The sequence below is a fragment of the Cucurbita maxima genome, unplaced genomic scaffold (assembly GCF_002738345.1).
Source record: "Cucurbita maxima cultivar Rimu unplaced genomic scaffold, Cmax_1.0 Cma_Scf00007, whole genome shotgun sequence".
Taxonomy (NCBI): domain Eukaryota; kingdom Viridiplantae; phylum Streptophyta; class Magnoliopsida; order Cucurbitales; family Cucurbitaceae; genus Cucurbita; species Cucurbita maxima.
The window spans coordinates 1,866,432-1,880,674 of NW_019272023.1; the positions used below are offsets into that span (position 1 = coordinate 1,866,432).

A 14,243-nucleotide genomic window follows, 5' to 3' on the forward strand; every position below is an offset into this window, starting at 1 on the left:
ACTAAAAAAAAAAAAAAAAAAAAGAGAAACCCAAAAGTAAAAAGGGGTTGATATATAGTTTGGTGAAAACAAAAAGCTAAGAATTGAAAGGAACACATAATAAGCATCATTATAAAAGTTAGGATTTGGAAGAAGAAATTGGTTTGTTTACATTTGTAGCACTGAAATGGGTTCTTAACCAAATAAAGGTACAATTGTAGAGAGGGACCAAACATGAAAATGGAAAAGAGAAAAAGGGGTTATTAGCAATTGTAAGAAGTTTGAAGGTGAAGAAGTATTTGTCAGAAATGGGAAGTTTAAAGATATTTTTGGGAGTATCTCTGCAAAACCAGACTGGGTGGAGGCTCGTTTTGCAATTATTCTTCCTCCCAACTGCCTCTTCATAATTCTAACTTTCTTTGCAACCCCAAGACATTTCATTTTCTGCTGTCTTACCAACATGTGTATGTGTATGTGTATGTGTTTGTGTTTGTGTTTGTGTTTGTGGACCATATCCATATATTATTATTACACTCTTCGTCATGTCCCTTTTATTAACCCCTTCTTTTCGATGCGACATTCTCTTATTCTTTGTCTCTCTCTCTCTCTCTCTCTCTTTTGTTCTTGTTTCACCTTTCACATTCTTCTTAAACCCATGTTTTAGCAACCCTAATTGTTAACTAATCTTAGATTTATGTATATATTAAGAGTTTAACCTATCAAATTTCAAGTTTAGGGTTTTATAATGTTCGTGAGCTATCATGTTTCTATTTGTTTTCTTCCCGAGTTTTAAAAACCAACGTTTAATCTTTCTTACAATCCCACTTTTCTTGACAATGAATTTTTGCGATTTCAATACTGAGTGAGTCAACCCAATTTGAGATTGCATCGTTCAAGCAACGTATGTTCAAGTCTCTGACCCTGTTGTGAAAAGAAAGATTTAGAAAACAAGACCGTGAAATTTTCGAAAGAAAGATTAAAAGTAATTTTGTATGACACCACAACCGCTTAAAAAAACATGTTGTCCACTTTTGATTGGATTTTACTATATTAAATGTACTTAATTACTCTTTCTTTAATTGCTTGGAGTACATTATTGATGGTTCTTTTGCTACGTTTAAAGACTCATTGAAACAACATAAAAATTGATTTTTGTTAAGACCAAACCCAAGTTGTAATTTTTTTTTTTTTTTATTCACACTTAATAAACCTAACTCAACTCTGGTTGCTCGGGTTATTTATACAATTTTTTTTTTAAAAGTAAAATGTTATTTCGTCAAAATTTACAACTCAATTTGAGTATATATTTTAAAAAATAAAACATGAGTATATAATTGTATCTATTTTAAAAATTAACAATAAATTCAGGTGGATAAATTGGTTCGAATTTTAGTAGAACCCATGAACCAACTCAACCCATACAACTTTCATTTATTCGAACCCAATCCAAACTTACTCAAATAAGTTCATAACCCAACCATAGTTGAGTTAATCTAGTTTTTTGAACACTCGTAGATTATAGATTATTAAAACAAAATTGAAAATTAATATCTCGACTTAGAAAGATATTTAGACATCTAATCATAACAAAATTGAAGGTTTGTTTAAAATTTAAATTTGGAATAAAGGAAAATGTTAAAGAAAATCTATTTGTTGTTACTTAAAAGGGAAATTAATAATGTCGTGAGACATTTAAAACAAAAAAACATGTCACGTGTGTACTACAAACCTCATTAAATACTCCTAAAAAAGAAAAATGGTTTGAAGGGTTAAGGCAATGGAGACAGGAGAATGGAAGGGTTTTTCATAGTCCTCTTCCCACATTTGTAGCCTTAAATGTCCTTTGACCACCCTACTGCATTGCTATGTATGTACATGTGTGTATATATATATAGAGTTGATATTATTGAATTCTAATCTTTTCTTCGATTGAGCTATGTTCAAGTTGATATCCAAGTAATTGACAATAAACACAATTTTAAAAACATTTGAAAATTCAAAAGTTAGTAGATCCCAACAAAACGTGAAGACTCCTAAAATTGTTCATATATATAGAAGACATAAAAGTATGTAAAACAAAAAAGCATGGACATACGATACTCGAACCTAGTACGTGCCTCTGACTTATCTCTGTTTCATAGCCTCGTTATTTTGAAGTGTTTTCATCATGTGTCATATAGACTTAGATACTATTTAAAAACAAAAAAGTAGCATGAAAGAGTAAAAATTCAATAAGTGGCCCATTTGTAGGGTCGAAATATTTAAAAATAATAAATTCGTAAGCTTTTTCTTACTTAGCACTCACAACCTTGAACATGATGACTTGATTGGTTTAGGTGTGCAACTAGCTACCAAACTAACGAAGTTATATATATATATATATGGGGGACATAAGTAACTTAAACCTGAGACACATAATCGTGACGTAATTGTAGAAGATTGTTGGGAGGGGGTCTTGTCTTGGTTAATTAAGGGGATTTTTTGGGATTAATTAAGGGAATTTTTTGGAGAAACCAAAAGTAAAATAATGAGAGTTTATGTTGTGGACAATATCATCCAATTATGGAAAGTCATGATTCCTAACATGGTATCAGAGTCATGCGCTTAATTTAGTCATATCAATAAAATCATCAAATGTTGAACAAAAGAGTTATGAGTCTTGAAAGTGTAGTCAAAAGTGACTCAGATCATGCAACGTCTCGTTCTTACTCATACTCAACATCCACATCAACGTTTAAGCAAAATACTAAGCCCTACGTAATAGTTCACATGTCATGCTATAAGATCTCATTTTTATGAACGTTCAAAACTTCTCCAATGAGCTACTTATCTCACTGAAACTCGAGTCAAACCCTAAAATCAACCGAACCAAATGATTCATAGGATAGATTATGTTTATTAAGGATGTTTTGGGGTTTAATTATATAGATGTTAGAAAAAAGAAAGAAAAATTGAATGAATAGAAAGGGAGGTTGTTGTAGTGAGACATCATTGTTGTGTGTCTGAAAGTAAAAGTATTTAGGACCACACATCACCATATTTTCAGATGATGCATTAACAATGTGTCTGTGGGGACATCTCTCTTAATTATGTCGTCCCTTTCTCCTTTATTATTATTATTTTTTTAAATTTTCTTTTTTTTTTTCTTTTTTTAATATTCTTTTTTCATGTTTTTTTTAATTATTAAAAAAAACTTTTATTATTAAATACTATTTTTCATGTTTTGGAAAGAAATATTTGTTCAAATTCTAAAAATTAAAATTAATTTTTTGAAGTGGATAATAAAACATTTACTTGCCCTTAAAAATAGACACAAAATAAAGTAATATTTGAAGCTTAATTTTTAAAATAAAAAGTTAAAAATCAAATGGTTCTAAAAGAAATTAAATTTATGACATGTCTATGATGTCACATCATTCATATATATATATATATATATAATTTAGGTATGTATCAAGTGGATAATGTCAAATTTGGTGTTACTTATGAATTGATTTCTAAAAACTAGGTTGTTTGAATGTCTCAAAATATACCTTTTATTTATTTATTAGTTATTATTATTATTATTCTTAACTTTCTAGGCTCTCCAAGCAATGATTAATTTATTCTTTTTTTAGGAGACAAGAATCATGTGGTTAAGGAAACATTGAAAGGTTCCATTTGTGTGGTGAGCTAAGTGATTGGCTCAAACAGGATAAGAATCTAACCTAGAATGTATGAACTACTACATTTTCATCCCTAAGAGTCTAAACAAAACCCTCGATCAGACGCGTTGTATTTTCATCGAAAGAGATGTAACAACCGCTTCTAAAGCTATCAGATTTGTTTCGCTCAATGCTTTTGCCTTAGCCCATCCACAGAGCTACACGTTCCGGTGAATACTCTATCGTTGTCATCCATAGCTTCACCCTTTGGATTTTTGATGATCATGCCAAAATATGTCTTTCCCGGAAGAAAAGCAACATCAACATTCATTCACATAAATATAGAACTTCTGATCTCAAATAAAAAAAATTATGTACCAGTTACAGTTGAGCTATGTTCACTTTAAAAATAGTTAATTTGAGCTATGGTTATTGTATATGGAGTAATCTTAGAAATCTTTGATCGAACTGAATGAAATCAAAACACAAGTTCAATTGAGACATGGTAGAGACACCCTTTTTTGTCTTCTTTTCGGTCTCTTATTTCATTTTTCATTTCTACAAAATTCTTTATTATTTTTATAGAGACTAGTGCAGAGATTCTCCACAAGGAATTCGTATGAATCAAGTTCTTTATGGAGAATTTTTTTTTTGATAGCTAAACGAACTGGAAGCTCAATTCGGAACACGATATCCATAATTCACTTAGACACTATATTAAAACTTGACTCATACGGTAACATCCTACATCGGTTGGAGGGTTGGAGAGTTGGAAAGGGGAACAAAACATTCCTTATAAGGGTGTGGAAATCTCCCCTGGTAGACATGTTTTAAAACTGTGAGGTTGACAACGATACGTAATGGGCCAAAACAGACAACTAACCGTGGATTTAGGTTGTTACATATACACGAACAAACAAGTTGGTTTGTTTTTCCAATAGGGTTAGAATTTTAGAAGCATGAATGGAATAAATTTGAATGAAGTTGAAATGGAAACAAAAAGTAGAAAAGAAGAAGACAAATTGATTGATGGAATGAAACAATTATTTTGTCCATCAAAAACAATATCACAATCAATGGTTTATTCATCATCACCCACATCTACTTCACATCCATTTTTTTTGAAGATATGGTTGGAATGATTTGCCATTGTCATTTTCAAATCTTATACAAGAATCGATATGAACAGCGACTAAACAAACACTTGTATATGTTCGATAATTACGAAATGAACATGAAAGTATCGAGTTTTGGAATGGTAATTGGTGTCGATTTTGAGTTAAAAAAAAAAAAAAGTTGGGTAAAATAATTGGAGAAGAAGGGTGTAAATGTGTGTGGTTGTTTTCATGACATAAAATAATAATGAAAGGTTGAAAAAGGGAAGAAAGAAGAGAGAATCATTCACACAAATCCATGTCCTTTATGTTTTGACAGTAAAGTGAGAGCTGAAATGAACAGCCAATATCGTATCTGAATTTGGTAGTTGTTATGTTTACAAGCTTCACATGAATAATGTTCCCTCCATTTACTTCATTTTCTGCAATCTTTGGTCCACATCTTTAATTCAAGATGTTGACTTCACATCTCTTTTTTTCAAATTTCAAACCTATCAAAGTTCTTCTACTTCTGATCGAATGAAAACAATTCCGAGGATATAAAAATTACAAAAAAAGTAATTCTATGTGAGATCTCACGTTGGTTGGAGAGGGGAATCGTGAGATTGACGATGATACATAATGGGTCAAAGTAGACAATATCTACTCGCGGTGGGGCTTGGACTGTTACAAATGGTATCAAAGCGAGATAGGGGGTAATGTGTCAACGAGGACACTATTCCCCAAAGGGAGTGGATTCTGAGCAGGAGAGAGGAATGAAGCATTTCTTATAAGGATGTGAAAACCTCTCCAAACTATGAGGCTAACGACGATATGTAACATGCCAAACAGATAATATCTAGTAGCGGTGAGCTTGAACGGTTACAAATGCTATCAAAGCGAAATAGTGGGTAATGTGTCAGCGAAGACACTAAAGGGAGTGGATTTTGAGTAGGAGAGAGTATTGAAACATTTCTTATAATGGGGTAAAAACCTCTTCAAACCATGAGGCTAACGACGATATGTAACATGTCAAAGCAGACAATATCTACTAGTGGCCGTGGGCTTGGACGGTTACAAATGATATCTAAGCGAGATAGTGGGTAATATGTCAGTGAGGACACTAGTCTCTAAACGGAGTGGATTTTAAGTAGGAGATAAGAATGAAGCATTTCTTACAATGGTGTGAAAACCTCTCCCTAATAGACGCGTTTTAAAAACCATGAAACTAACGATGATATCTGCTTGGACTGTTATGTGACCTCTTGAAATTTTTTTTAAAAAACATGTACGGGGAGAGCTATCATGAGTCGAATTTAAATATCAAATCCTGAGCATAGTTCGTTACCGTAAGAAAACCCAAAAGATGAAAACAACATTACAAGGGTTCGAACACAAAACATCCTACTCTTATATCATATCATATCATCTCATACACGTTTAAGCTAACGAGTTACGGTAAAAACCACCCGAACCCCACACAGCTTTAACCATGCCTGCTACTCTCTGTGAGCCAGTTATTAGATGGTGCAGTCAACTACTAAGCATCTGAGAGGAAGAAAAAAGAAGAAGAAGAAGAAGAGAGTTCTCAAAGTTCGGTATTTACTTTCCTTTGAATTCTTTGACAGAGAAAAACATGAACTTTTTTGACATTTTGTTGCAACTTGCCTGAGTTCCTGTGGTACTTCACTGAGAAACCCTAAAGAAAGAGAGAGAGAGAGAGAAAAAGTTGGGTTTTTGGGTTAATTGATGAAGTTGTAAGCCTCACCTCTGCAATTCCCAGCGTTCTAAAAGTGGTCCTAAACTAATACTCAATAGTACTTTTCTATCTTTTTAACACTGCTTCAGACCCCAAAATTTGTACTTTGGAGGGACCTTACCTTTTAATTTTTCTTTCTTTTTTTTTTTGCTTTCATGCTTCTACAGTGTGCAGTGTAGGGCCCTTGAAAGGGCTTTCAAAGGCCTTTCAAAACCCACCAAAAGATGAACACAAACACCCATAAACCAAAGTACAATGCCTTAATTAGTAATGTTGTTGAAAACCCAGCTCAAAATTATGAAGCTTTTGTTCATAAAAAGTGCCTAAATTTTGGTTACATATCTCTAGCCTTAGCTTAGCTTAGCTTAGTTTATGCCTTCAAAAGATTGGAATGATTGATTTTGGGTACTTTTTGGTTTGTGTAATATTGTTTTAGTATTGGTGGATATTGTACGAGTTGTAATTCAGGTTTAGTAAAAGGGAAATAGAATCCTTATTTGACCTGAAAAGGTTTTCCACTCATTTTTTTTTAGCTTTTATATAATTGAATGAAGGGTCCTCTCAGCTACATAACCTAAGACAACTCTCCCTCTTTGTTATAAACAACCCTTTCATTACACAAAATATTAAAATATTAAGTGGGTCTTATCTATTTTCTTTCGTTTTTTCTTTGGAGTGAAGATTTGAATCTTTGATCTTTTGATCGAGTAAATAAACCTATAGCAATTGAACTAAGTTTAGATCGGGTAGCATACTTGAATTTGTCTTAACATTTAGTGGGTATGATTTTATTTGAGTCATTATACATGTGAGATCTCAAGTCGCCCAAAGAGGAGAAAGAGAGAAATAAGCATTTCTTATAAGGGGTAGAAATCTCTCCCTAATAGATATGTTTTAAAATCATGAGGCAAACCACGAGACGTAACGAGCTAAAGCAGATAATATCTATTAGTAGTGGCCTTAGGTTGTTACTAATGGTATCAGAGCTAGACACTCAGCAATGTGTCAATGAGAACGCTGGCTCGTAAGGGGGGTGGATTGTGAGATTCCACATCAGTTGGAGAGGAGAATGAAACATTAAAACAGTGAGGTTGACGGTGATACGTAACAAGCCAAAACGGACATATCTGTTAGCGGTGGGCTTGGGCTGTTACAAATGGTATCAGAGTCAGACACTTAGCGGTGTGCCAGCAAGGACCCTTGGTATCCAAGAAGGGTGGATTGTGAGATGCCACATCGATTGCAGAGAGGAACAAAATATTTCTTTTAAGTGTGTGGAAATCTCTCTCTAATAGACACGTTTTAAAACTATAAGATTGAGAGCGATACGTAACGGGCTAAAGTGGACAATGTCTGCTAGCGGTGGGCTTGAACTGTTACAAATGGGATTAGAGCCAGACACTGAGCGGTGTGCTAGCGAGGACGCTAGCCCCAAAAAGGGTGGATTGTGAGATCCTACAACAGTTGGAAAGAAGAACAAAACATCCCTTATAAATATGTGGAAACCTCTCCCTAACAAACCGTGAGGCTAACGACGATACATAACAGGTTAAAGCTGACAATATCAGTTAGTAATAGGCTTGAGAAAACCGAAAATTCTCAAGAGAAAGGTTCCGAACAGGGAAAGTCGAACCAATTTCATCCATACAACCCCACAACAGTAATAAGCTGCAACCCTCTGATCTGTACTGCCTATCAAATTTAGGTAAAAACTAAAAAAAGGTGGGGAAAATGTATTTATGAGAAGTTGAAAGTGGAATTGGCAGAGCTTCACAGTTGGAGATGTAAACCAATTATGGGTATAAGATTTATTGAGAAGTTAAAAGCAATCTGAAGCTCTACGGATTCTTCAATAATTGAATCTGTTTCCTTTTACATTTTGTGAGCCAATCATTTATTGATCAAACCCTTTGATTCTTCAACTCTTTTCTTCCTTTATTTCTTTTCGAAAATGACATCTTTCTCCTGCTTTCTCTATCACTTTTAGAACGTGTCTGTTTCGTTTCTCTCTCCAATTGATGTGGTATCTTAGAATCTACTAGACCTAGCGTCCTTGCTGACACACGGTGTCTGACTCTGATATCATTTGTAACCTCTCAAGCCCACTGCTAATAGATGTTGTCCACTTTGACCTGTTACATATCGTTATCAGCCTCACTATTTTATTGTCTACTTTGACCTGTTACATACCGTTATCAGCCTCACGGTTTTAAAACACGTATGCTAGAGATGATTAAAATAGTCTTTTTACTTGAAATTAAGAGGATAAATAAGGAAACATACAAGCTATGGAGGCCCAAAGGAGTAGGTTTAGCTTATAAACGTTAGAACAGTTAAAAGCATTTAGTTGATGTTCGTGAGAAGATGTTTTTTTGTAGTGTGGTCCGAGCTGATGATGAAAAATAATACAACACGATTTCATCAAAGTGAATGTTGTGGGGTTTGTTTTTTGGTTTGCCCTCACACTCCAAAGATCAAAAAAGATCTCATTTCAAAGATCTTCCGTTTTCGAAGCTGATTATTGATGAACTACTTGCTTTATTATTGATGAACTACTTGCTTTTATAATTCTCTCTATTATCGAAACCCGCTCTGAATAGGACAGGTCTATTTAGACAAATAGAGAAGGATGAGAGATTTATTCATGTTAGATTGTAGACGGGAAACAGGGACTATACTTTTCATCCCGACCTTATCTGGGATAGTTTTATGCACATTTGTTTGAGTAAACATTTTCCTTTGTTTAAAAAATACTCAATCTTTTAAAGAAAGTTGCAATACTACAATCCATCTTTCATAAATAGTTAAAAATTACCTTTGAAATATATATAAAAAAAAATGTTAGATGGTTCGATAAAAGGTCATCTAAATTAAAATAGTTTTAAAACGAATAAATATATATATATATATATATATATATATATGCATATAACTTGAGGAATTGAATAGGATGGTCCATTTTGAATTGATAGATCAAGTTAACTTTATGCATAAATGATGTTCACTTCACACTTATTGGAGTCATTTGACTCATTTAGTGGTCCATCTACACCCACTCATTACTCCTTTTTTATTTTTTAAGTTTTGACTTTGATGTTTGTGGGTCATAAATACCAGACACAAACAAGCAAGAAGAAGTTGAATTTATCAGTTCATCTATTATAACAATAACAAAAAATTACAATATGAACCATAAACATGTAAAGTTGATGAGTGTGATTCAATATGAAAAGGTCATGAGACTCGCCCTTTACTTGAAAAAGAAGGAACCAAACGAGGCAAGGTTTGAAATCCTACGGGAGGGGATGCGAGCCAGGCTGATAGAGATGAGGGTGACGAACGCAACCTACTTTCAATTTTTTTAGACGTAGCAAAGCTATTTAGTATCATCACAGTAAATCGTAGTCAACTTAATTATTTTCGTCCCTTTCTTGTGGGGAGGGGGTGCCCATTTTCCACCATCTTCACTACTTCACCTATATCTCAGGTTGTTGATACCAACATCAGACATTTCCATCTCAAAAAGGCCTACAGCTTCCTCGACATTCGCTGCTCGATCCCTATGACGACTAGTTCTCGAAAATCTCAAGCAGAAGCACCAGAGCTCATTTCAGTTAGAATGTGATGGTACCTACTGTAATCTGAGGTGTTTTTGAAACCAGGAGTTAAATCTGACAGGAATCTCAAAACTGCTGCCAAATGTTGCGAGTCGTTGGTCGCAAAAGCAGCTTGAAGAAACAACGAGGGCCGGACAGTGTCAACCTGCATCACATTTTCGGAAAGTCATTCCAAAACCAATAGAGGTGTTCAAAATATAGACTAAATCACCAACATGAAAATAACTCTGCGGTAATTGAGATATACTTCTTTTCTAAAGACTGAAGGTTCAAATCTCTATACACACTCCACATTTAAATGGACCAAATCCCACTGCACAAGCATAATGAAGGCTCGGCATTTTTTGAGATATCGAAGAAATTACCTTAAACTTACGAGCGTAACGCAATGCTTCAAGGTAATATCCATCCTGCACGAGCAGAGACACATAATCATGATGTAGAGAAAGCTGTCTGAGCATATCTAGACCCAGTTTCCTTGTCTGAAGATTATGGCGACCAGACTCCAGCAATTGCAAAGCAACCTCTTTAGAAGGTTCTAGAATCTGTTAAAAGAAAAAAATACCTCTAACCAATATATTCATTTGTGGCACTCTCACTTCTAGGGCCAGAATTTCATTTTGCTGCAATACCATGTAAGAAAAGATTCAATACCTTTTGCTGCACAAATAATCCAATTTCTGTGTATCGTTCATTGCGAGCCAAAATTTGGATAGTCAAAACATAGATGTTTGGGTTTACTTTGATCTTTTCCATATTAATCCTACGAATGGGAGAAAGAGTAGAATAATCATGAAACCAAATGAAGATAGCTTATGGTTGACGCAAGAATATAAAGCAGTGATCAAGGCTATATTTCTTGAAACCTATAATTAGAGCTTCTCCATGCATAGGCTATATTTCTCTATCACAGCAAGTATCAACAAAGAGTTAAACGAAGAAATGATCAAGCTGCTAGCACTACTTTAAAAAGAATGCAGAATGAAGATAAACTTTTGAACGCACAATCATATCATATTGAACGTGTGTGAGAAACTGGCATGCTGCAATCAGAATGCAGCCCATTTAGCTGTTTCTACTAGCGAGTTCAAATCACTTTTAAATTGAAAGAATATAGCATACCGGTGGAGGAACTCGATAATTATGGCCAGCAAGTAAGAAGGATCTCCTACTATCTCTTCCTCAATGGGAGCGAACACAAAGCTGTACATCTCATCAGGTGAGATAGCTGGCGACAAAACCAGAGACCCTTCATCAGATACATCGTCATTCAACCGGTTACATCCTGGTCCAAGATGTTGGTATTGTGAAGATGATGCCTGAATGTCAGTAGAATTTATTGTGCCTCTCCATCTTTCCTGGTCAACTATAGACTGATGGTTTCCTGTATTTAGTTGATCAACATCAGCATTCCCCTCAGAATCTGAAGACGGAAATATTGAAGTTCTGTGAGGAGCTTCACTTTCCATTCCAGCAGTTGAATCACGGTTATTACCACCAGGTACAGGGCCAGAACCACTAACTTGAGGCACAACTGACTGCGACCTGTCAGTTTTTGATTCTTTGACGCTGGGACCTACTTTGCTTGAGAGGGTATATGATGAGACTAGAACATCTATAGCCTTAGCAACAGCGGCCACCGGCCTGTGCTCCAGAATCATAGTTCTTGTCAAGGTCAAGCACAGCTGCTTAGCCTGAAGATTAGCAGGAATTATTTAATCGATCAAGCAAAGAAATACTAGTTACATGCACCAAAAAAACTTGAGAGCCACAACATACTGATAGCCAGCACACCATATGAACCTACATTAGGAGAAAAAAAACCAGTAAAGGGAAGGCAGTGTCTGCTCAGGGTATGGGTAGATGAAAGAGAGAAATGGTTTGTGTTAAGTCTTATTCTTAAGAGGGAGTTGCTCAGTTGTGAATATAAGTACGTGAATATAAGTACTTAACAACCAAAGAAATGAGAAAGAAATCGTCTTGAAATTATTTGGGGTTTTGGGAGAGATTTCAGACCTCTTGAATGTCTGAAGTGAGATGTGATACCTTTTTATATTATCAATAAAGGTTACTATTGGTGTTTGTGATATTTACATTATTATCGTTTATCAACCAAGAGCATAATTTTTTCATGAGAGTTTTTATTCAGTCTGGTGGTTCCTATAAGCCTGTAAATAATCTAGTGAATTGGGACTGATCCTCTCTTCCCACTCAGCTTGGAGGTTTGGGGGTCGGGTTTCTAAAGCAGAACTCGACCCGTTTTGATAAAGTGGCTATGGAGATACGCTTGAGAGGAAGACAATCTATGAAGGAAAACCATGGAAGCTACCTAACTATGGTAAAAGGGAGTCCAGCTTGTTACCAAAGGCAACTAATGAATCAGCCAAAGGAAGGCCTCGGGTGGATATTGCTAAAAAGCCCTAAATGCTAAACGCTAAACCCTAAACCCATAAATATCGACTAGAGAGCTGTTTTGATGTGTTTTTTTCTTTTTTTTTTTAGGAGGGGGTTAGCCTCTACCCCAGCCGTTAAGACTGTTCTCTCTTCTGGTTGTTTATAGAAGTTGTGAAGTTTCTTATGGGGGAAAAAAGGGAAACAATTCAGAACAAAAAGGAACTCTTGTATTTGAAGTACAAATCCTCAGACCCAATCATGAAATTAAAGCTCTACCTTGCTAACCTCCAATTTCCGTCGCTGCAAGAATTCTAGAAGTGATGACACTTCTGAGCTACTGGAAGCGATTGCCTGCCACAAAAAAAGAACTTCAGTGCCTAAAATTTTTTAGAAAGGGGAGAAAAGATAATAATACTAATAAATAATAAATAATAAAATAAATTCAACCCAACCTCTAAGTCAATATGTATCTTCCACACTAATTTGTTGACGTGATCACAAATCAGGTCAGGGACAAGAAATTTCCAACCATCCCCATAGACAATTGCTTCATCAGGTTGATCAGCTTCTAAACTGGCACTATCTTGCTTACTACTTCGGACATCAATATTGGGTCGAGGAAAACCCCTCAGCAAGAACGGAAGAGGGGCAGATATGGGCGCCCTCGAATCAGCAAAAATGTCATACAGAATTACTACTTTTGCATCTACTTGATGGACAAGCAACACATTGTCAACCACACTCACAGCAATCCAGCTCGAGTAGATTGGTAAAGAACCCTGCAGAAAACAATGACTACAAAGTATAACAAATCCTCGGTCGAAATTTGATGCCAAAGTGGTAACTTAGAAATATAGAGTAGATATGAAGCCTGATTAATGTACAGCAGAGCTTGATCCCGTTTGAACCACAATACCTAAAGAGAACTAGAACTTGAATTGAAACCTGACAAACATCATAATAAGACTTCTGACAGACTACTGCATGGTAAAGCCTATTCACGGATAATCAATGTCTGCAGGGGTGTATTCCCTTTTATCCAGTTAGGATTGAAACCAAAACATAAATGAGATTTTGGTTTTTTAAATCCTTGTGTATATTGCAATTCACTTTTTAAAATTTTCATTCTAAATTAATCACAAATATGGAATAAGAAAACTTACAAGACTTTCTTGACAATATGATAAAATATGAAATACAATTTAAGCACCAAAAAAATAAAACCCAGATAGCAAGGCAGCCTTCGGCCTTTGTTTTGTAGCTATGTTAGTATAGAATTAAATTTTATACCAGACAACAGCCATTTCATTTAAAAACCTTTTCCACTACAAGATCCCACAAGGAAATTATGTTGGTATAGAATTAAATTTTATACCAGACAAGATCCCACAAGGAATCCAACCAAGTCACAATTTTATACCAGTTTGTGTATAGCATCATTCTTCACTTGACTTTGTTGTGAGTAAAGTCGGCACATAATCATCCAACCAAGTCACTTCCTGTAACTAAGTTTACAGTTTAAGCATTGTACAAGACTTGGTGTAGAGCCCCTTGAGACCATTGCCTTGGGAAAGGTGAAGGCTTTTATCATCTTTATCACACTTTCCTAATAACTAGAGTTTTGGTTGGAAAGAGTTATAAGATGAATGAAGGACCTCAAGTGAGTTTTGGATTGGTGGCTGGGTTCCTTTTATTTCTTTCTTCTTTTTGGTGTTCTACAAGTTCTTTTTTTTTTTTTTTTTTTTTTTCCTTTTTT

The 14,243-nt window shown here is 34.9% G+C and overlaps 1 protein-coding gene and 1 long non-coding RNA gene across 4 annotated transcripts in view; one reads left to right on the forward strand and one right to left on the reverse strand.

Annotated features, from left to right (window-relative positions):
* Positions 1–10,718, forward strand: part of LOC111481832 — a 13,354-nt gene extending 2,636 nt beyond the window's left edge. The window contains exons 2-3 of the long non-coding RNA XR_002718111.1: positions 2,883–2,885; positions 10,705–10,718. This is a non-coding gene — a long non-coding RNA (uncharacterized LOC111481832). The remainder of the gene's footprint in view (positions 1–2,882; positions 2,886–10,704) is intronic.
* The window catches only part of LOC111481584, a 9,909-nt gene continuing 5,274 nt past the window's right edge, over positions 9,609–14,243 (reverse strand). For 2 of the 3 annotated variants that reach the window (XM_023127091.1, XM_023127090.1), the window contains exons 10-15: positions 12,940–13,266; positions 12,764–12,838; positions 11,216–11,787; positions 10,748–10,856; positions 10,459–10,638; positions 9,609–10,238 (exon numbers count right to left, since the gene is read on the reverse strand). In XM_023127091.1, the coding sequence (XP_022982859.1) occupies positions 10,062–10,238; positions 10,459–10,638; positions 10,748–10,856; positions 11,216–11,787; positions 12,764–12,838; positions 12,940–13,266 (1,440 nt within the window). In that variant the 3' untranslated portion in view covers positions 9,609–10,061. The remainder of the gene's footprint in view (positions 10,239–10,458; positions 10,639–10,747; positions 10,857–11,215; positions 11,788–12,763; positions 12,839–12,939; positions 13,267–14,243) is intronic. The other variant, XM_023127092.1, reaches the window with a different exon arrangement.